General features: G+C 45.7%; 1 protein-coding gene across 1 annotated transcript in view; it reads left to right on the top strand.

The window, feature by feature from the left end:
- LOC129323912 (dual specificity calcium/calmodulin-dependent 3',5'-cyclic nucleotide phosphodiesterase 1A-like) overlaps positions 1–16,882 on the top strand; it is a 33,822-nt gene extending 16,940 nt beyond the window's left edge. Inside the window, exons 8-13 of the mRNA XM_054970746.1 lie at positions 696–821; positions 2,616–2,717; positions 2,885–3,005; positions 7,593–7,674; positions 12,846–12,954; positions 16,735–16,882. Of these exons, the coding sequence (XP_054826721.1) occupies positions 696–821; positions 2,616–2,717; positions 2,885–3,005; positions 7,593–7,674; positions 12,846–12,954; positions 16,735–16,882 (688 nt within the window). The remainder of the gene's footprint in view (positions 1–695; positions 822–2,615; positions 2,718–2,884; positions 3,006–7,592; positions 7,675–12,845; positions 12,955–16,734) is intronic.
- Positions 16,883–21,572: the final 4,690 nt, after the last annotated feature.

Below are 21,572 nucleotides of genomic sequence, written 5' to 3'. Positions count from 1 at the left end.
AATTCCCCGACTTATCAAACTTATATCAGCCCCCACCCTTCCCCACCCTCCTTATTGACTTCCAGCAGCTTTCCAACACCCAACCCATCTTATTACTTAAATTACTCTTAACTATAATTTTCTAAATCTTATACATATTATAACACTTATTCTAAGCATATTCAAATTATTTTACATCTCCAATTTTCTCATATGTCAATCTAAATTTCACTGTTTAAGCTGTCTATTTTTACTACAATCTCCTTATTCCTAATATTAACTTATACATATTCCCTGGAAATCTTATTGGACTTTCAGGTGCTACTGGACTCAAATTTGGCTGTTCTGCTGCAGACCAACATGGCAATACTACCTGAAGCTACTTCAGACAAAACCATAAAAACAAAATGCTTTCAAACGTTCTCGTCTTGGGGAACTCTTTCTACCTGTGAATAAAGGATATGCCCAAAAATATGTTCAACATGCCACTAAAGCAATACATTGCAGGGACGTTGTGTAGTGTCTGGGTGTCTTTTTGAAAACTATTACCTAAAAAAGAACAGAGTTTTTAAAAATGACATTGTTTCCTTTCTGAGGATAATGATAACCTGCCCCTCGGACATGCAGAAATGAAAAATAAATGTATAACCCACAACTCTACATGTTCTTAGGTCTGAGAGGTTAATGTGACCGTTGTTTGTTGACCTTGACTCCAGGTCAGAGGCTGCACTTCTGTATAATGATACGTCTGTCCTTGAAAACCATCACTTGAGCGCTGCATATCAGCTTGTGCAAAAACCAGAATTCAACATCCTGGCTAATTTAACCCCAGAGGAATGGAGGTGAGATGAAATAAGATACAGAGAGAGGTATATATCGGATGACAGGCTTATCATTCACCAGCTACGTGGTCACCTATAAAGAGTAAGAATCACCCTCAGGCGACTACACAGGAGAGCTTTAGCGAACGGTTTTCTTATAAACAACAGTGAGTCACGCGGACAGGTGGTCTAGCAATAGGGTTGTCAGGTCTCCTTACCCTTCTGGTGCGAGGGGGAGGACCTGGGACTTCTCTTTTTCCTCTCTTTGCGTATATGGTTTTGGCGCAGCACAATGACATCACTTCCAGGAATGACATCACCATGCAGGCCCCGGGAGTAATCCTGTGCTTTGCACCAGGGTGATTTGGGCCCTAAACCGGGCTGATTTGGCCCTGTTCTTCTGCCTTTTCCCCCTGCCGGCCAGGTGAGTGGTGGTGGGGAGTGGAAGGTGGGAGCGGGGGATTCCATGCCCCCATCCAGGGACCTGGCAGCCCTATCTAGCAATGTTTTGTGAACTGATAATTTTTACAAGTTTATTTTTGAGGCTAATTGAAAGGGATGCCTCCACCATTCTTAGAGCCAAACTACAAGAGACAAATTACACGAGGACACGCATGTGAAGGGAGTCACAATGTTAGCCGGGAAGCTGAGTTCTAAAAGAGATTGGAAGGCTTTGTCAATTTTGCCTCTCTACAGAGTTAGCAAAGAAAGCTCCTCAGATGGCTTGTTAATTTCCTCTTTGCCTCCTGAAGGCTCAGTCAGTTTCACCTCCCCTTCTAGGAGGCAAGGAGGAAATATACAAACACCCTGAGCAGCAATATTTGCAGGCTCTGTAGGGAAAGGAAATTGACAAAGCCTTCTGATCTCTTTTAGAACTCAACTTCCTGGCTAACATTGCAACTCCCTTCACGTGCGCATCCTCATGTAATTCGTCTCTTGTAGTTTAGCACTTAGGTAATAGGAGCTTAGTTTATAAATTAAGATAAGGCATTTGAAGTGGGTGGGGGTTGACAGGCAATAATCTGTAATAAACTATTGCTCTTTTGATTGAAGGGGATATTTAAAAATGGACAGTTTTCTCCAATTTTGTAGGGATGCTGCTTCAAGGCATTTTCAACTTGCCCTGGGGTGGATTTAACCGTCTTCCAAGGAGCATTCCTCCAATTTAAGTGGTTCTTCCCCTAATGGAAGAGCCACTTAAGTCAGAGGAAGTCTCCTTAGGTTTCAAGAAGGCCTCAAACTTGTCCAGAGGATAGGAGTACAATCGACTCCAGTGGCTCTATGGAGATTGTGAGTAGCTGGAGCTTTGGACATACCTGGTATGTGCTTGTTTATTTAAAAGTGCATTGCCCTGCTTCCTTGGCATATACATTTTCTTCAAGAAATTCTTCATTAAAAAATGAAGAACTGGAAAGGAATGCATTTTCTGAACTGGACGTTTGTGTCGCGTACCTTCTTTCACTGATTAAAAGGCACCCCTGGCCATTATATTTGGACAATCTGAAAGACTGCTATGCTTTGTGTTACTGTGGTTGGTCCCTAAAAAAAGGTATTTTTTAGATCTTGCAGCTGTCTGGTCATTACACAGTCTAGGTATAACAATAAAGGTTGGGCAGGCAGTGACAACGTGGATGGAAATGCTGACGTATCTTAGAGAAGCATGTTGCCGCACACTGTGGTAGATATGAATTCTCAAAGTCAACCATCCGCACAAAGGGAGCTTCACAGCTCTCTGAAGGACAAGCTGAGCAGCACACATGAAAAAACTTATTTTTGAGCACTTGCTTAACAAACGATGCATCTGTCTGCTTTCAGGGAAATGCGTCAACTAGTTATTAAGACGATCTTAGCGACAGACATGTCATGTCATTTCCAGCATATGAAAAACACTCTTCGTGGTCTGCAGCAACAGGAGAGGTTGGCTGTGTTTGCTTTCATTTCTATTTTTATCCACTTGTCCTTGCTTATACCCCCAACCCCTCATGCCATGGAAGGAAGAATAAAACTCCTTTGAAGCATCTCTCTCGAAAGACAAACTCTTGCTATTGTGCTGAAATAATCTGAGCATGTCCTTCATTTGATAGGCTGGACAGAAGTACAGTCATGTCTACAATTGTACATGTTGCTGATATAAGTCATCCGGCAAAGCCTTGGGAACTGCACCAGCGCTGGGTGGCAGCACTAATGGAAGAGTTCTTTAAACAGGTACCAGCCTCAAAATGTTGGCAAAGGTGATTGAGAGCAACAAAAGCTTTATTTACAGAACTAACAAACTGGATTGGAAAGAGTAGAAAATCAACTAGCTGCCTTGCTAGTTGAGAGCGTTCTCTAGAGGAGTTCTAGAAGAAAGGCCTAAGAATAGCATTCTGCAGACAGACGAGGAAAAGCCCTTTTAGAAAGAAGGTACAGTCCTACAATCCTGTCTAGCTAGAACTTGTTGCCTCCTGCAGGATCTTTTCTCTTCTTCTTTGTATACAGGACAGGACATTGCTATACTCCAACAAAAAATCCATTAGTAAACATCACACACATCATACCTACACACTTAAAAATGTCAGTCATTCAACCTATTTCAGTGTTGACTCTTATTTTTCTTAAAACTTCAAACAAAAAAGATCACAAATACAATACTCAAGAGCAAGAATGCCTAAGGTTACAAACCTGTAAATATCGGCCACTGAATTTAATGAGACTTACTTTCAAGTAAACTACAGTTACCAATCTCCTGGTGTTGCCAGGAGATTTCCCAGAATTATAACTGATCTCCTGGCCACAGTTTTCAAAAAAAGGCTGGATGAATATTTGTCAGAGATGCTTTAGGCTGATCCTGCACTGGGCAGGGGGTTGGACTAGATGGTCTGTATGGCCCCTTCCAACTCTGTGATTCTATGATTCTTATAGGTGCTACAGGACTCTTGCTCTTTTCTACTGCTTCTGAGGTAGAATGACTGAGAGGTACAAGTTCACACAATGCGCCTCATCGAAGAATAGGGATTTGGGTTAAAGTCTCCTTTGTCTAAGGATGACATGTTATCTTCCACAATACAAAATAATAGGGGTATTGTGGGATTTGTGCCCAAAGGCTTAACCACTACACTGTACTTTGTAACATATACAACTTTACAAATGTTAAAGTGTAAAAGATGGCCATTTCTTATCACTCCAACAGCATAAAAAGCATCGGCAACCAGATGGAGCTATTGGTGAGAATGTCACTAATATCATAGAGTCGTTTACGAGCTAGAATTCAGATACTGTATATATACACCAGATAAAAGAATTTTAAAAATACAAAGATACACAACCTGTGGTAAACCTCCAGTGCAAAGCAACTGGAAGACACCTCTCCTGATCTCATGTGTGCCAGTTCCAATTCGCCCGTAACAAATCACTCCTAAAATGCTTAAAATAAGTACACGATATTACCACTTAAATATGCCTTTCCCCATACTACCTCCTTGTTCCTCCCTTACATTTATACATTCTAAGGGCAAACAGGTATCATTAGCAGTCTGGAATGAAAGATTAACACCCAAACACAAACAAGAGTCTGAAAATGTTGTTTCACAAGAGGAGTCAAGGAGAATCTCTATCCCAGATGACTGAGAGTCAGACAACCATTACAGGCTCATAAGAAAACCATTTATTTTGCTGACATGCTTACACTGCATGTGGACAGATTATATGCCCGCCCCCCCTCAATGCCATTATCCAAATTAGAAATGCTACCCCTGGTGGTTATTACCTCAGTCTGTATTGCTTTCCTCACACCTGTTTTTTTGCAGCTAAATTACCTATTAGGGCTGTGATAGAATGACTTTGCCACACATTGTAAATATGTTACAGCTTTTTAATATGTCTATTTAGAGTGAATGCCAACATCTGTTGCTTAAGATTATAAAAAGACTTACATTGCTTAGAAAAGTAATAGAATGCAAAAGGTTAACTAGGTAGCCCTGCCACCCAAAAGAGAGCTTTTTTCAGAATTCTACAAAGAAGGAAAGACAGTTAAGGAATTGATAGTTAAAGCTTTGTTAAGACATGTCAGTTGAGGATATAACAGGAAGACAGTGGCTGAGGTTGAAGAGAACAGTGACAAAGTCTAGGGAATTACACAGACAGGTGCTGGACAGAAACGGACAGGGATCATTTAGAGGCGGAACGCACCGGAATACAGTTCTGGCAGTTCCTGAAAGAGGTCACATGACAGGTGGCCCCACCCACCTGACTCTCAGCCATTTTGGGCCCGTTTCGGCCTGTTTTGGGTCTGAAATGGCCCAGATCAGGTCTCTGACAGGTGGTGGATCACTCTCCTGCTCAGCAGCAGCCCGATCCTGACCATTTTGGGCCCCTTTTTCAGCCATTTTCAGCCCCTTTTTGCCATTTTGGGCCCAATTTCGGCCCTGAATGGCCAGGATTAGGTCCAAAACAGCCAGGATAAGTGATGTCAGGGGGTGTGGCATATGCAAATCAGTTGTGCTAATGACACACTTCCAGTGTTGGCAAGGGGCGTGGCATATGCTAATGAGTTATGCTAATGAGTTCCTCCAGCTCTTTTTCTACGAAAAGACCCCTGGAAACAGCTACAGTTAACTGTTTTGGATATGTTTAAATATTAAGGCATGATGCATTTATTCCAAATGGCTGAGAAATATTATAAAAAGGTTTGTATGCCAACTTCTGAATCAATCCATTTGCTGAGGTTGCTGAAACAGATTTTATTAGTAGTTTAATATTTCACGTACTTTTCTTAATGAGTAGTTTCTTTTTGAAAGCAGCAAGCATCTTACCAACCTCACACACCTATTAGCTGCATACCAAGGATATATTTGGAAGAGAACTGTCTTTAAACTGGGACTGCCCAATAAGCTTGTGGAAAGTTCATACTACAGAGTCGAAGATATAGAGCCAAGCTACAAGTGACGAATGACACTTGAACGGCAAGTGGATCAAGTGGAGAGCAAGTGGAGGGCAAGTGAACAGGGAGGAATACACTTGTCGTTCAAGTGTCGTTCGTCATTTGTAGTTTGGCCCTCACGTGTATTCTTCCCTGTTCACTTGCGCTCCACTTGTGCTCCAGTTGATCACGTAGTCATTCATCACTTGTAGCTTGGCCCATAGTTTAAAGGAAAGCTCTGAGCAGTGACAGCAGAAAAGGAGGTATAGGTCACTAGGAGGCAAGCAGCAGGAAATGCCATACCTGGATCTATTACCTTAGCAAAGAAGGCAATAGAAGAGTGAAAAGCTGCTGGCAAGGGGGCCCAATCCCAGATCCCAACATCATGCAGTTTGGCATTAGGGTTTGGGGCAGTAGATTTAACCCAATGGGGCTTTAATGGTCCCATTATGGTGGGGATGGGAATGGGAAAGGCTTCCAGCACACAACCGGCTGGCTTGCATGGTCTTGGAGATCAGAGACCTATGGAGCTCACAGACAGGCCCATGCCAGGTTTCTGAGCAAGGCAACATGAAAGACATCTTGTCACTGGCCCTGCCATAGCTACGCAGGTCGTAATCCAATCCCATCGAACAATGGGCAAGCGTGATCCTCTTAAGTGGCCTCATATGTCTCTTCTTGAGCAACAAGAATCCGGGTCATTCTGTGGGCATTAGGCTCTCATTACAATACTTAGACTTCTATTAATTTCAGTGGGAAAGCCCCCCTTCTTTCATTTCCTATGGCACAACAGTTACTCCAGTTACACCACAGAGTTACTCCAGTGTAAGCCCATTGATTTCAATGGGGTTAGACTGGAGTAACTCTGCTTAGGATTTCACTGTTAGTCTGAGCTCCAGAGGAGTTAGTCGTGTTAGTCTGCGGTAGCAAAATAGTAAAGAGTCCTGTAGCACCTTTAAGACTAACCAACTTTACTGTAGCATAAGCTTTCAAGAACCGCAGTTCTCTTCGTCGGATGCATCTGTGGTTCTTGAAAGCTTATGCTACAGTAAAGTTGGTTAGTCTTAAAGGTGCTACTGGACTCTTTACTGTTTGTCTGCTATCAACCAGGTAGATGGGAAGAGACTCTTGCTTCTCAACCACTATGGTGCCTATTTTGACAACATCTAGGCCCCCGTCTGGCTACAATGGGACCTGTATTTCCCAGGATTCACTGAGGGCCAAGCTACAAGTGGCGAATGACACTTGAACGGCAAGTGAACAGACTGAAGTGTATTCCTCCCTGTTCACTTGCGCTCCACTTGCGCTCCACTCGATCACGTAGTGAACAGGGAGGAATACACGTGAGTCTGTTCTCTTGCCATTCAAGTGTCATTCCTCACTTGTAGCTTGGCCCTGGGGCAGATGGAAAGAAAGTGAGATTTTTGGGGGGCCCATTGGTTGGCTGGCCAGCCACCTGCCACAAGCTTCGTGGAACTCCAGTTGGTCTTTAAGGTGCTACTGAAATCCACAAGAACCAAACTTGTTCTTCTACTGCAAACCAACACAGCTACCCGCCTGATCCTTAGTGCTGTCACTGAACGATACATGCAGCAAACAGAAGGAAAAAAGGAAAGAAGGGAGTCTTTCCCCAACCAGTCTGCAGGGAAACAAATGAACAAAGAGCATCCAGTCAGTTTTCCCTCATTCAATGTCATTATCCAAGTGAAGTAAATTACATGTAGATTTTTCAGTTCATTTTTTACTTTGGAAGAAATGAATACGCCTCGTTGAAGGGTGGTGGTGATTTTTTGTTTCTTTATAACTGTTTGGTACCAGAATAGAATAGTGTAGAATTAATTGCTCCGTTCTTATTTCATCTGTCTCAATACTTGTGTCTTTTTTTCCCTCCACAGGGAGCCATGGAAATTCAACTGGGACTGCCAATTTCGCCACTCTGTGACCGTGAGACTACCAATATAGCTGAATCTGAAATAGGTAATATTCATTTAAGAGCTGTATAAGGGGTAGAGATGTGAAGGCCTGGGGGAAATAAACTGGAAAAATTGGGCAACAAAGGTTTTTTTTCCCCTTAACTCCAGCTTTCCTCCACTTTTTCTGGTGGAAATCTGTGATTTCTTTCCCCTCTTGCAATGAGTGAAATGCTTTTAAAGGCAAGATTTTACTGACAATGTGTAACATGAAATGTCTGAGGACAGCAGGGCTTTTTTTCAGGGGGAACGTGGGGGAACAGAGTTCAGGAACCTCTTGAAAATGGTCACATGGCTGGTGGCCCCGCCCCCTGATCTCCAGACAGAGGGGAGTTTAGATTGCCCTCAGCTACTTTCCAATTCCATAAATACGCTGAACAAGTGATGTGGTTAAAGCAGAAAAACAAATTTAGGTTGGCTAGGAAAATAAATATGGAATGTATTTCCATTGCTCCCCCTGCCCAAATTCCACTTTTTTCTTTTAAAAACAAGATTTTTTTTCTAATGGTTTCGTTTTCCCGGCCATGTCAGACGCTCCTCTCCGCAGGTCTGGGAGTAAGCGGCCGAGCAGCCTGACCGGGTGGTTGACCTGCGAGGACTCCCAGGTAGGGGGTCAGGGTCCGGAGCACTGCGGGAAGAGCCCCCTGAAGTCGATCCAGGGGGTAAATAGCCCGTCGGCTCCTATGGAGGCTGGCAGACTTGCGCAGCACATCGCGTGATGCCGGGCCATGGAGAACGGCAACAAGCAGATTTAAGGTGTAAAGCCTGTAAGTAAGCGGATGCCTTCTGTTACTTTAAGCGTATGTGAAGGATTGGTGGGAGTTGAAGCTTAAGAAGGCTCGGCTAAATAAACGAAGGCTAAATAAACGAAGTGAAAACTATTAAAGATGTAGCGCTCGAGACAGAGAAATCTGCTCGTGAAAATGCAACACTCATGAGAGCTACAAACAAAGAAGTAAAGCTTTTGGAGAATCAATTGATAGGACTACAAGTGGATCGTGCTCAGATGGTATTGCGTTTACAGAATGTGAAGGAGGAGGAAAGTGAAAATTTAAAGGATTTGGTGTCGGAACCTTTGGCGTCATTCACAAAGGCAACTAAAGAAGAGTTAAAAAGCGATATTCTGGAAGTCTGTTGGACATTGTCAGGTCCTGTGGCGCCCCCTGGCGGTGTTGGCGGCGGCGCGGGGGGGGCTCCTTCGGTGGGTCCGTCCTGCAGGCGTCGGGCCACCGTCGCTAGGCCCCGGGCGGGAGGGCTCCTTCCCAGGTGGCCTCAGAAATGGACGGCCCTTGTCTGCTCTGGGGAACCAGGCAGCACGCGGCTCCACCCAGCCGACTGCGCCTTAACGTCAGGGCAGCCGGCTTCCTTCTTCTCCTCCTCGACCATCCTGTAGAGCCCTCCTAAATACTCTTTCCCCCTCTAGCTCCACCCCCTATCCCAAGCACCCCCACCCAGGGCCATCCCTACCACCTGGGCCAGGTGTGGCCACGCCCGCCAGCCCCACCCGGCCCCAGCCCGTTGGTGGGCTCCGTGAGGGTTTCCCGCCGCCTTCCCTTGGCTGCCTTCCCCCTCCCTGATAGACAGCTGGCGGGGCCTTTCCCGGCACGGCACGGCCGGGCCTGCCTCTGTCTCGGCGCTCCGCGGGGCGCTGGAGGCTTCCTCCCTCCCCCCGCCCCATTGCGGTGGGAGCGTACCCGGGCCGGCCGAGAGCGCCTGCGTCGGCGTTCGCCTGCTTGACCCGGCTGGGAGCAGCTCGCCTCCGGTCTTCTCCCTGCACCGGTGCGCGGGCCGCCGCCGGAGTCACCGCGGCACCGCGGGGGCCGTCGGCGGCTGGGCCGGGGGGCCCGCGAGCAGCACGGCGGCCGCGGCCGGCAACCCGGGAGGGCGAGGGCCGCTCTGCCCGCCGCCCCGCAGAGCCCCCAAGGCCGGCGGCGTCCGGCCCGGAGCTCCGGTCCGCGGCGCGGTGGCGGCGGCGGCGCCCGGCGCCCCGGGCGGGCAAGAACCCCATCGCCCGCCTCCCCATGGGGCCTTCTCGGCTGACCCCCCCTCGTGCCCTCCCCGACCCCCAGGTAGGTGGCCGGGAGTGGTGGTGGCTGCCGCGGGGGGGTGGGGGTCTGTAGAGTCCGAGGCCCCCGAGCCGGGTCTCGGACAGACATCTTCAAAATATGCAATGAAGCGTCAGCTGCCTCGTGAGATTATTATTGATTTTTCATCTAAGAAGACTCGGGACACCATTTTATACAATTCGACTAATGTGTACTTGGACTTTCTTGGTAACAAGATTAAGATATTGAAGAACGTTCCATTTTTAGCTCGGAAAAGAAGATTCAAATACAAAAGGTTTGCAGCTCTTCTGAGGAAGCGTGATATAAAATACAAATGGTTATTTCCGGAAGGCATCTGGTTTAGATATAAAGACCAAGCCTACAAGATAATATCGGAAGTACAGCTGAAGGATTTTGTGCTTAATCATCAAGAGTTAGAGCAAGAAGATCCAGAATCTGAAGGGGGGAGTGGGGAGGAGGGAGTGAGCGCAGCTATTGTAGCTGTTCAAAGAGAACTGAGACCGAGACGCGGGGGGGGGGGGAGAAGACCTGATCCTGACTGTAGTTTGTATCTTATAAGATCTACCAATCTAATAGCATATTAGAAAGTCTAACTTTAAATAATTGTATTTTGAAGGGAATTCAATACATGTAGTTGTAGTTTGTGTTCTTATGTTGTTTTTTCCCTCTCCCCTTGTTCCCTTTTTCCTTTTCTGTTTGTAGTTTGGATGTTAGTAATTAAAAATAAAAAAAATTAAAAAAATATTTTTTTTCTTATGGCTTTAAGATTTCTAGAAATTTTAGTGAGAGAGGGTGTCATACCTTTTCCCAATGAAACCTCCTCCCCAAAGCCAATCTTCCCAAATGTGCTAGAAAATGTCTGTGCAAGGTGTCCTTCATCTTGTATATCTGATTTGGGCTCCACAGGCTCTTTCTCAGAGAACTATAAAAAGTTGCATTTATTCTGCCCTTCCTTCAATGAGCTAGGGTTGCCAACCTCCAGAAGAGGCCTGGAGATGTCCCAGAATTACAACTCATCTCCAGACTACAGGGATTAGTTCCCCTGGAAGAAACAGCTGGTTTGGAGAGTGGACTGTATGACATTATACCCCACTGAGGTTCTTCACCTCCCCAAATCCTGCCCACCCAGCTCTGCCCCCAAATCTCCAAGAATTCCCCACCCTGGAGTTGGCAACCCTAAAACAAGCACAGGATTCTCTTCTCATTTTATGCTCACAGCCACCCTGCGTGATAGATTAGGCTGGAGTGCCTGGTCTGGTCCCATTTAGGGGGTGTCCTCTATCATTGCTTGTTTTCTCACACATAGAATCATAAAGTTGGAAGGGACCTCTAGGGTCATCTAGTCCAACCCCCTGCATAATGCAGGAAATTCACAAATTCACTCACTGCAAAGTAAACCTGGAGCATGATTCACAATCTGCATATTATCTAAGGGCCAGCTCCACACGTCATGCAGCAACCAACAAAATGATGTTTATTATTAATCATCTCCTCTATGAGACACAAAGTTTGAACAACACTTATGTATCTCTAAACACCTATATTTTCTTCTGCGATTGTTATTATTACCCATACAGGCGTGGTGGAGAATCCCTGTTCAACCAAAGAACTACTGATCCAAACCCCTTCTCATAGCAGGGAGCAAGGGTGAGAGCTAACAGAGCCTTTGCCTAGCCACCCACTCACACAGCACACCTGTTCTGTGTTCATTAACACCAGCTATCCATACAGCGCTGTACTATTTCAAGGGGATCAAGTCCAATGTCTTGTTGATGTTCCAGATACAGTCCAGAACAACACAATTGGAGCCTTATGCATGTTGGCTTTAGCCCCATTTGAATGTTATATCTCTGTGAGCACAACCAGGAAGCCGTGAAGGCACACCCGACCAGTGAGATGCTACGTCATGCTCCCAATTTCTTCCCCACTGCCTAGCACACACAAAGCTTCATATACGCTGTTATGTCCCAAGCCTCTAGATGCATGTACATGTGTTTTAAGCTGCATGTATGCCACCCACATTTCATGTATTCATTGCAGAAAACACCAGGATAACATAAATATCCTTGCAGATGTAATGCTATGGTAACCTCAAGGCTTAACTATTGTAATGCTCTATACATAGGTCTCTCGTCTAAGTTAACTAGGAGGCTCCAATTAGTGCAAAATGCAGTAGCTCGACTGTTATCAGGAGCGAGCAGGAGCAGGAACATCACTCCCAACCTACAGTTGCTCCACTGGCTACCCATCATTTACCGTGCTCAGTTCAAGATATTAATTATCACATACAAAGTTCTTCACCGCTTTGGTCCGGCATACCTACAGGACTGCCTGCCTCCCTATGTTTCTCCACGGAAGCTTTGCTCATCTGAACAGGGTCTCCTGCAGGTGCCAGGCTGCACACAGGTGAAGTCAGCCCATACAAGGACTTTCTCTGTGGTGGCTCCTATCCTGTGGAATGACCTGCCTGAGGAAGTCAGAAAAGCCCCCCCCCCCTCTCCTGGCTTTCTGTAAACGATGCAAAACCCAACTATTCAAAAAGGCGTTTTACTCAAATGGGAGGGCTGTATTGTCGGGATGGGGGTCTCAGATGTTTCACTAACGAGTTGGGGATCATAGACTTCATCACTATTTTTGCCTTATATAGTATCTGCTCCTTTAAATATGTACTCCTATGTACAACCAGCGCTCCATGTTGTCTAATGTCAGTCCTAGAACTGATTATGTTTTGCTCCAGTATTTTTTCTACTCTGTCTTGGATCCTTGCTAATGCTATGTCTTTTAAACTTGTATCTGTTTACCTTATGGTATTGTGTTGAAATGTACTTGATACTGATTGTATTAACCTCATACTGTGTAATCCGCCATGAGTCTCAGTGAGAAAGGTGGACTATAAATGACGTAAATAAATAAATAAATAAAGTGCAGAGGCACCCCTTGTCTGGACTGGATCAACGCTAAACTAGTTCCACTCATTTTCTGAAGGTCTGGGGTTTCAGCCCAAAATCATGCGCTCGTATATAATCCAGAATATTTCTATGAGTTTTGGCTTTGCCAACCTGTGTTCACCTGCATTTCCAACTGTGCCTGAATTTCTTCTCTTCCTTTTCAGCCTTCATAGATGTCATTGTAAAACCGGTATTTACTCTTCTGTTTGAAGTAGTACAGAAAGTCATTGTTCCCTTTCTACAAAAAGTGGCTGCTTCTTCTAAAGGACCTTGGTAGGAATTTTTTTCTTTACTAATTATGTTTTAAGATAGGCCTGTTTTCGACAGACTTGGATGGCTTCCGTGAGCCCAGATAAGGAAGAGATGAACAGTTTTCAGTTTTGTTTTAAGAGCTGTTCTTTGAGCCTCAGTGCCAAATGAGATGCCGGACTGGGTCGTCCCTGCAACCCACCCAAGGTGTCTTCCCCATGGGGATGTTTGTGTGGTTTCCCCATTACTGCTGCAGCTGCTGATACAGCAGAGCAGCAACGAGGCTTCCGTATGACAGGTTGCCCCGAATTTTCCGTCCCCGGACCTCAGGCTGTAGTTCCCACCTGCCACTGGGGACTTTTCAGGTTTTGTTTTTAAAATGGTAATTGAACATGATTATAACATTATAGAAAACTGTCAGTTTCTCTGAATTTATTTTATTTATTTTATTAAATTTATAACCCACTTTCCCTGCAAGCGGGCTCATAGCGGATAACATCAATCAATAAAATCACAATAAATTATGTTAAATACGTTAAGGGCATTTAAATGCATTAAAATCAGTGCGAGAAGGCAGCAGTTTTTCACAACAACCCATATACCCAACCGAGTACATCCGATGAGATGGGTGATGATATACACATTAGGTGGGTTAGCAGACAAACGGAAGGGCTACAATCCCCGCTCGGCAGGAGACCAGCGGGAAGGAGCTCACCCCGCCCCAACCTCAGCTATATGCCTGGCAGAACATCTTTTCTCTTACCGGCCCAGTGGAAAGATAATAAATCCTGCTGGGCCCTGGTTTCTATGAACAGAGAGTTCTACCAGGTTGGAGCCATGACCGAAAAGGCTCTGGCCCTGGTCAAATCCAGGGCCATTTCTGCACTACTCACTTTCTTCCGGAATGCTGTGGAACGTTGTGAAAAAAACGTGAAGGATAGCATCTTCTCGCGCGAGTTTTGCACGATGTCACACAAAACTCATGCGAGAAGACGCTATCTTTCCCATTTATTTCGCAACGTTCCACAGCGTTCTGGAAGAAGGTGAGTAGTGTGGAAACGGCCCTGGTGAGCATCCTTGGGGCCAGGGGCCACCGACAATTATGTAACAGCAGACCTGAGTACTCTCTGGGGAACATAGGGTAAGAGGCGGTCCTGCAGAATTCCCAGATTTCACTTCTTTTAAATGTCTCTTTTTAAAAAGAGCACAGCTGCCCCTTGCAAGTGGCTCTCTTCCATTGCCGGGGGGAAGTAAGGGCTCCTGGCCGGATAGAGCTCCATCTATGCCCCTGCTAGGGCTTCCCCGTGGCAATTGGTGCGGCATAAGCACTTCATTATTACACTGCCCACCAAACCCCAGCTGGAGGGGAGTTTGGCTGGCTGGCCAGCACCCAGCAATTCCCTCTGGCTCTCCAAGCAGGATTCTTGATATGAGTATAAATTTCTCTCCAGAGATATTTTTTTAATGGTTGGGATATTGCTATAGCCTTTTAACACTATAGCAATATAATGACTACCATTTTTTTTTAAAGTCCATGGCTTTTTCTGTGGCGGTCCTCACCAGTTCTGAGTACCAGCACTTTTGGCATGCTCTCCCAAATCCTGAGGGGGGGACCAATGGAAATAAGTGCAGCCATATATATGAGTACTGGCACCATTTCCTTTTTAAGTGCAAAAATCCCTCTGTCACTGCCTGTGCAACATACACTAACCCTAACCCTTGGCCTACTAAAACACCGCACTAAAAAAATATTGTATTTTTCTTCTCATCGTTCACACCTGGTGCTTTTCTTGTATGGGGGAGAAAGCTTTTTTCAGTTAACTGCTTAAAAAACTCTTGGATAAACATAATGTTGAACTTGTCAAAAGACATAGCTGTTGTGAGTGGTGATGGGACATGAAAGGCTTGGGGGGGTGGGATATTTGTCCACAAAATGGAGGTCCCCAGCTGTTGCTGCAGCTCTGTTACGGTTTACAAAGAAAGAATCCTCCTGCCAAAAGATAACAAGATTTCTCTCTGTAGCCTCACTTCCACTTGGGGGGGGGGGTACGCCTCTTTCATTTGCAAGCTCCAGCCCTACCCCCCCTGAGATTCCCCTCTCCTGACCCTCCCAGAGGGTGGGGCACCATTTCCCACCTTCATACCATCCTCTCCAGTCTTCATCTAACCGGTTTCCTGGCTGCCTATTAGTTTCCATAGACTCCAGAGCCTGAGTTTCCATCGGTGGTTGCAGTGGATTTGCTGCTGACCCCTTTCTCCCCCTGGGGTTGCTGGATGGGGTCCAGAATAATACTAGACCCCAGGGAGGGGAGTGGCACTGACCTTTCTTTTTTCACATTTGTGCACGTGCGCAGTATGCATGCTCCCATTTGGCATAACATCACTAAGAAAAGTGAAGTCATCATACTGACCCACTTCTGAGTGCCCGGACCAGCTGGCCACTCCTGAGTGGCGCCATGTGGCCACAGGAGGCCAGCTAGATGCCTAGGCTGGATGGCGTCTTTCCAAGGCTGGCAGTGGTGCCACACAGCCTCGGGAAGATGGGTGGCCAGGCTGGGCAAGGGTGATGGAGCAGGGGGGAGGGGGAGGGGAACAGCCAAATCTCCAGTATTTGGGGGACGTTTTCCCTGGACAGTCCCCCAAAATAACAGATTGTCCAGGTGAAAATCGGACACCTGACAACCCTAACTCCCCCATCAGCCTGTCAGGAGCCTTTCTGCCACAGCCATCAACTGATTTATTAAAACATATCTACACACATGGGAAAAAAGGGGAAGATTGTAGGTATCTGTAATAGCACCAAAAAAGCATCAGTATAATAGCTTTTTTTATTGGGACCATTCGAAATGTTACAACGGGCAAAATAAACTTCTGAGTTGCCAAAATGCTTAATCAAATTCATTACAAAAAAAGGGGAGGGGCTTGTGCCTGCAATGATTTTTTCAAAACCCAAGTATGAAGTAGCCTTAATGTAGAAGACACAATGTCTGCTGAATTGGCTTGGATGCAAAACAGGTTTCTGGATGTATCCGCAATTACTGGGAAAGAGAAGAAAAAATATGACTACTCACCATATGAGAATACAAAAACCAGAAGTTAATCAAATGCCTTTACAAGTTGGCCCAACCATATAAGTGGCCTAGGGTGTCACCCAGGGCTTTTTTTCTGGGAAAAGAGGTGGTGGAACTCAGTGGGTTGCCCTCGGAGAAAATGGTCACATGGCTGGTGGCCCCGCCCCCTGATCTCCAAACAGAGGGGAGCTGAGATTGCCCTCCGCGCCGCTGGGCAATCTCAACTCCCCTCTGTCTGGAGATCAGGGGGCGGGGCCACCAGTCACGTGACCATTTTCAAGAGGTTCTGGAACTTCATTCCACTGCGTTCCAGCTGAAAAAAAGCCCTGGTGTCACCTATGGCACCAAATTTTGAGGGGAGCCAAAAGGCCTGGCCTATGCTGAACTCCCCCTGCAGTAGGTTCTCATTTACCAACTGGGGAAAAGCAATTGCCAGAAAAATCATCATTCTTCCAGTTGGGGCCCGGGTGACAAAAATGGCTGCCAGAAGGCTGACAATCTAGACCTTCTTGCCTCCAACGCTAGACTAGGAGACGCGCAATGTCAGAGCATCTGCCCAAGGGTTGCCAGATCTCCTTCTATAGCAGGAGACTGCCTGCTACCCCTGTTTGTTGTCCACAGGAGCTTAAAGTAGGGTTGCCAGGTGTACAGTTATCACCTGGACTGTTGAGTATTTGGGGGAGTGTCTGAGGAAACATTCCCTAAATATCAGACACCTGGCCCTTCCCTCCAGTGGCAGCTCCATCACACAGCCTGGCCCCGGCACTCAACTGGCTTTCTGCGGCTGCGTGGTGGGCTGCCAGCCCAAGGAAGTGGCCGGCCAGCCCAGGCCGGTTGTCCAGCCTCCTGTATGCAAGAGTGGGCTGCCCAGCCTCCAATAACTGCCACAGCAGGAGTGGCCAGCAGGAGTGGCCTGTGGCTGTGCTGTACCAACCAGGAGTGGCCAGCCAGTCCTGCTGCCCGGAAGTCAGGTTGATGCGATGATGTCATTTCTGTAATGAAAGGGTTTTTTAAAAAAAATGAGTGTTGCCCTCCCCCCTCCCTAGGGTCTAGATTTATTCTGCCCCCCTCCCCAGCAAACCTAGCCTAAAGCACAGGTTTCACCATAGAGTTTTTACAAATCCTAAAGCGTCCCATGATATCACTTCCAGGTTTTCACCAGAAGTGATGTCAGCCCTTTGGCGTCACACTGGCATGCCAATCCTTGCCCTTTAATTGCTCCTGCAGGTTGGCAGCGGGTAGCCTGGCAACCCCCATCTGTGCTCACAGCATCAGCTACCAGCACATGCCTCATTTTGTGCCTGCCAGGAGACGAGGAGGCTGCTGCTAGGTGGTGGAAGGGTTGCCAGTCTCCAGGTGGGGCCTGGAGATCTCCCAGAATTACAACTATTCTCCAAGCCACAGACACCAGTTCCCCTGGAGAAAATGGCTCCTTTGGAGGGTGGACTCCATGGCACTGGACTCTATGGCATTATACCCTGCTGAACTCTCTCCCTTCCCCAAACCTACTCCACCCCCAAATCTCCAGGAATTTCCCAATCTGGAGTTGGCAACCCTATCAGCCAGATCTTTGTGGTTCCCTTGACGGTTAGTGGGGGCTGGGCAGCATCTGCCACCTACATAGCATAATATTATATAGTTTCATTTTGCACCAAATTTCCATCCCCCACCCCAAAAAAAATCCAGAAAAAATTGACCCTCCCCATATGGTTTAAAAATGTCTGGAAATCGTATATCTTTAATCACTCTCTTTGCAAGAAGGAAGGAGCAAGATGCACAACAACCAGCTAGATTTGTGCACATGGTTAAATATTCTATCTGAACGTAGGCACTCGTTTTGATTTTGTGGAGTGTGTGTGGAAGGGGGCGTCTAACTATCTTTAGTAGCAGCCACCAACAGACATATCCTTCAGCAATTAAATTAATGCTCTCCTATTTTAATTTTCAATTTGATTTGCCTATTCTGAATTCTGAAAATTGCAGCAGTCAATCCAACAATACCAGCTCAGTCATTATTCATAACACTCTGTCTATTTTTAGCCCGAAATCCACAGGGGCAAATGCAGCTGAAAAGAACAGTCACACGGGTGAAACCGAACCATGTTCAGATAAAAATATTTTAAGCAGTTTAAACATCCTAGATTTTAAGTGCAGTGTGATGCAGACTATTCAAACAAACAGAGATGAGTGGAAAGATACTCTGGAGGCCAAGAAAGAAGGTATGGTTAAAATAATGCTTCTTGATCTTAATGTGGATTTTTTACCTACTTAGCTCTATATGTTTGCATTTGTTCACAGGGTTTCTTCAGACAGGGGCACTTTTTAGTTTAATACAAATTACACTTATGCAGGACATACTACAATTAAAAACAGTGCAAATTAACAATTTTTTCTTCTGTAGCAGCATTAGAGGTGCTAGGGGTAGAGACTAGTTGCAATAACTTCTCCCTAATCCTTAGATACTTCCACTACCATTGGCTACTCCTAACAGCTCTGGGGAAAAAATATTCTTCTGGTTTTCAGCAGAAGCCTAATTTTCATAGTACTGCCTGACTGGTGGTATCAATCTGAACCCCCCATCCCCCACCTGCACACACACACACCTCAATCTTGGAATGGCTTTCAAAGCATACACATACATTTAAAAAGAAGTACCAGTACTCATGAGTTTCTCCCCTCTCAGCCTGAGTCCTAAATGCCCAGGAGATGCTGGGACTCCAAAAGAGGAGCAGTGGAAAGTGCCATCAAGTCATAGCTGACTTATAATGCCCACTGCTAAGGTTTTCAAGGCCAGAGACTAACATGGCTGGTTTGCCATTGCCTGCCTCTGCATAGCGACCCTGATCTTCTTTGGAGGTCTCCCATCCAAATACCAATGAAGGCTGACCTTGCTTAGTTTCTGAGATCTGTGTGTGTATGTATGCACTAGAGATGGGCACGATCTGCATTACGATTGAAAAAACACACGATAATGGCGATCATGCGATCGTGACCCGGCAGATCGTGATCATCCACGGCCAACGATTCAGCAATCAGGAGAGGCTCGGATCGGGGTGATCGGGCTCAGATCAGGGATCTAGACACTCAGGTGCCAGCAATCTATTCCCCAGGCAACGGAGCCAGGGGAATGCCTGAGCTGTGTTTGCCCTTCTTCTGTCGCCCTGGAAACCCAAATGGAAGCCCAGCTTTCCTTGATCAGCAGGGCTTCTTTCCAACCATGGAGCACCAAAGCAGTCACCAGCTGGGAGAAGACACCCAAAGGAGGGAGGGGGAAGGGGGTGTTCTGCCGCCGCCAGCACACACCTTCCAGCCTGCACCGAGAATACCAGCGTGCTCCTTTTTGGCCTGGTGGGCGGGCACATGGGGGGTGCTGCCGGTGAGCGGCCAGACCCCCCCCACCCCCTGAGGGGAGGCGGCTCATCGCTGTCTCCCCGTGCCCGCCGAGCCCGGTGGCCGCCGCCACCACCCACCTTCCCACATAGCTGGGAATAGCAGCGCGCCCTGCTTTGGCCTTCACGATCCATGATCCACGGATCGGAAACGGGAGATGATCAGTGTAGATCATTAATTCGGGATCGTCGCCGGCGCCAATCCACGATCAGCTTGATCGTTAATTTTTTTTGGATCGTGCCCACCTCTAGTGTGCATGCACATGTGTGTGCGCATGCGTGTGTGTGTGCACATGCACTCTGAATGCTGTTCCATGGTTGAGGGAGAGCCCCTGACTGATAAAATATAACATAAAGCAACTTAAGATTTTTTTAAAATGTCCAGATAAATATGCAAGACCCTTGAAAGCAAAATCAAGGGAACAGCCTGCATGAAGCAGGGAGAAGAGGAGGAAAGGAAATTAGAATTCAGTCCAGGGTTAACGTATATGTGATTTGAGAAGTAAAGGCAGGGAGGAAGTTCAGCTCAACCCACACCCCAAAACCTTATTCCTGTACGCACCCTTGTTTCTCTTTAATAACACCAGCTCTGTAGCGTAATAGTTCGCCCTCAATGGCAAATCATACTTCATCATCAGGCAGGTAATCTTGAGACTTGCACTCCACCTTCCATCTCCCCTTTTCCATGGTTTCTTGCTGGATATGAATCATACAATATCTGACAACGAGCTATACACAGTTTTTCTTCGAACACAGGATGGTATAGGATAAATATGCACATTGAAACCGATTATAGACAACTATAACCTTCTCATAGTCTTTTTATATCCCTTACTTTATAAAACAACATCTCATAACGAGTCTATTAACACAATCTAATGTATATAAATGTCTGCTAATATTATAGATCCAGAGGAGTTAGCCATGTTAGTCTGTAATTGCAAAATAGTAAAGAGTCCAGTAGCACCTTTAAGACTAACCGACTTTATTGTAGCATAAGCTTTCCAGAACCACAGCTCTCTTTGTCAGATGCATCTGATGAAGAGAGCTGTGATTCTCAAAAGCTTATTCTACAAGAAAGTTTGTTAGTCTTAAAGGTGTTACTGGACTCCTTACCAGCTAATATTATGTACAAAAATAGGAAGCATGCTGACGTCATTTGATTCATCCTAAGAAGAAGAAAGAGAGTCATGATTCTAGCTTAATCTACACCATCATAATGTAGCACCAAGAGCTCAAGTCATTCTTGCTTTCTCCTAAACCTACAAATTTCTACTTGCAAGAAAGTAGCCAGTTTCATTTCATTAAAAATGCAACTCCAGATTCATTGTTGCGTATGGAGACAAGTAATTCCAGCAGAACTGTGAAATATTTGTCGTCTCTGTCTTGACCTATAGCATATTCAAAGCAAAGCCAACACAGTCTAAAGGATAACGCTAAAATATGCTTATGTAGATAAAACAGTAGATCATGACTTGGAAGTAAAATAATAACAACAACAACAACATTCAATTTATATACCACCGTTTAGGACAACTTAATGCCCAATCAGAGCAGTTTATAAAGTGTGTTACTATTACCCCCACAACAATCACCCTGTGAGGTGGGTGTGGCTGAGAGAGCTCCAAGAAGCTGTAACTGACCCAAAGTCACCCAGCAGGAGGAGTGGGGAATCAACCCCAGTTCTCCAAATTAAAGTCCGGCCACTTCTAACCACTGCACCAAACTGGCTCATTATTTCTTAGCTATGAATAACGTTGGGTGCATGAACAGATTATCTCTCTGCGTTCTAAATTGGTTCATCTTTTAACTTTGCCTGTTAGAATATTTTCCCTCTTTCCTGTGTAAATTCACTATTTTCGCATATCTGACAAAGCCTATGCAAAAATATAATTGTTAGCCTTTAAGTAGTATGAAAATCCAACAATAAATTAATAACCTTTTGGGACTGGAGCAAATTGCTATCTGAACATTTGTTTCCCCGTGCAAAACTGAAAATGGAAACTAAACTGGAAATTGTTGGTTGTGAGAACAAACTAGATTTGCACATAAGTATTCAATACAATACAATATACAATACAATAACTTTCTATTATTAAAGTTACCGCTTTATAGATGGAAATAAATTTACAATGGGATTTCTTATGTTTACCCTTTAGAATCACCAAACGAGGAAACCCAT

Source organism: Eublepharis macularius, chromosome 1 (genome assembly GCF_028583425.1).
Source record: "Eublepharis macularius isolate TG4126 chromosome 1, MPM_Emac_v1.0, whole genome shotgun sequence".
In the NCBI taxonomy this organism is placed as follows: domain Eukaryota; kingdom Metazoa; phylum Chordata; class Lepidosauria; order Squamata; family Eublepharidae; genus Eublepharis; species Eublepharis macularius.
This window is presented reverse-complemented; position numbering and strand designations above follow the sequence as displayed.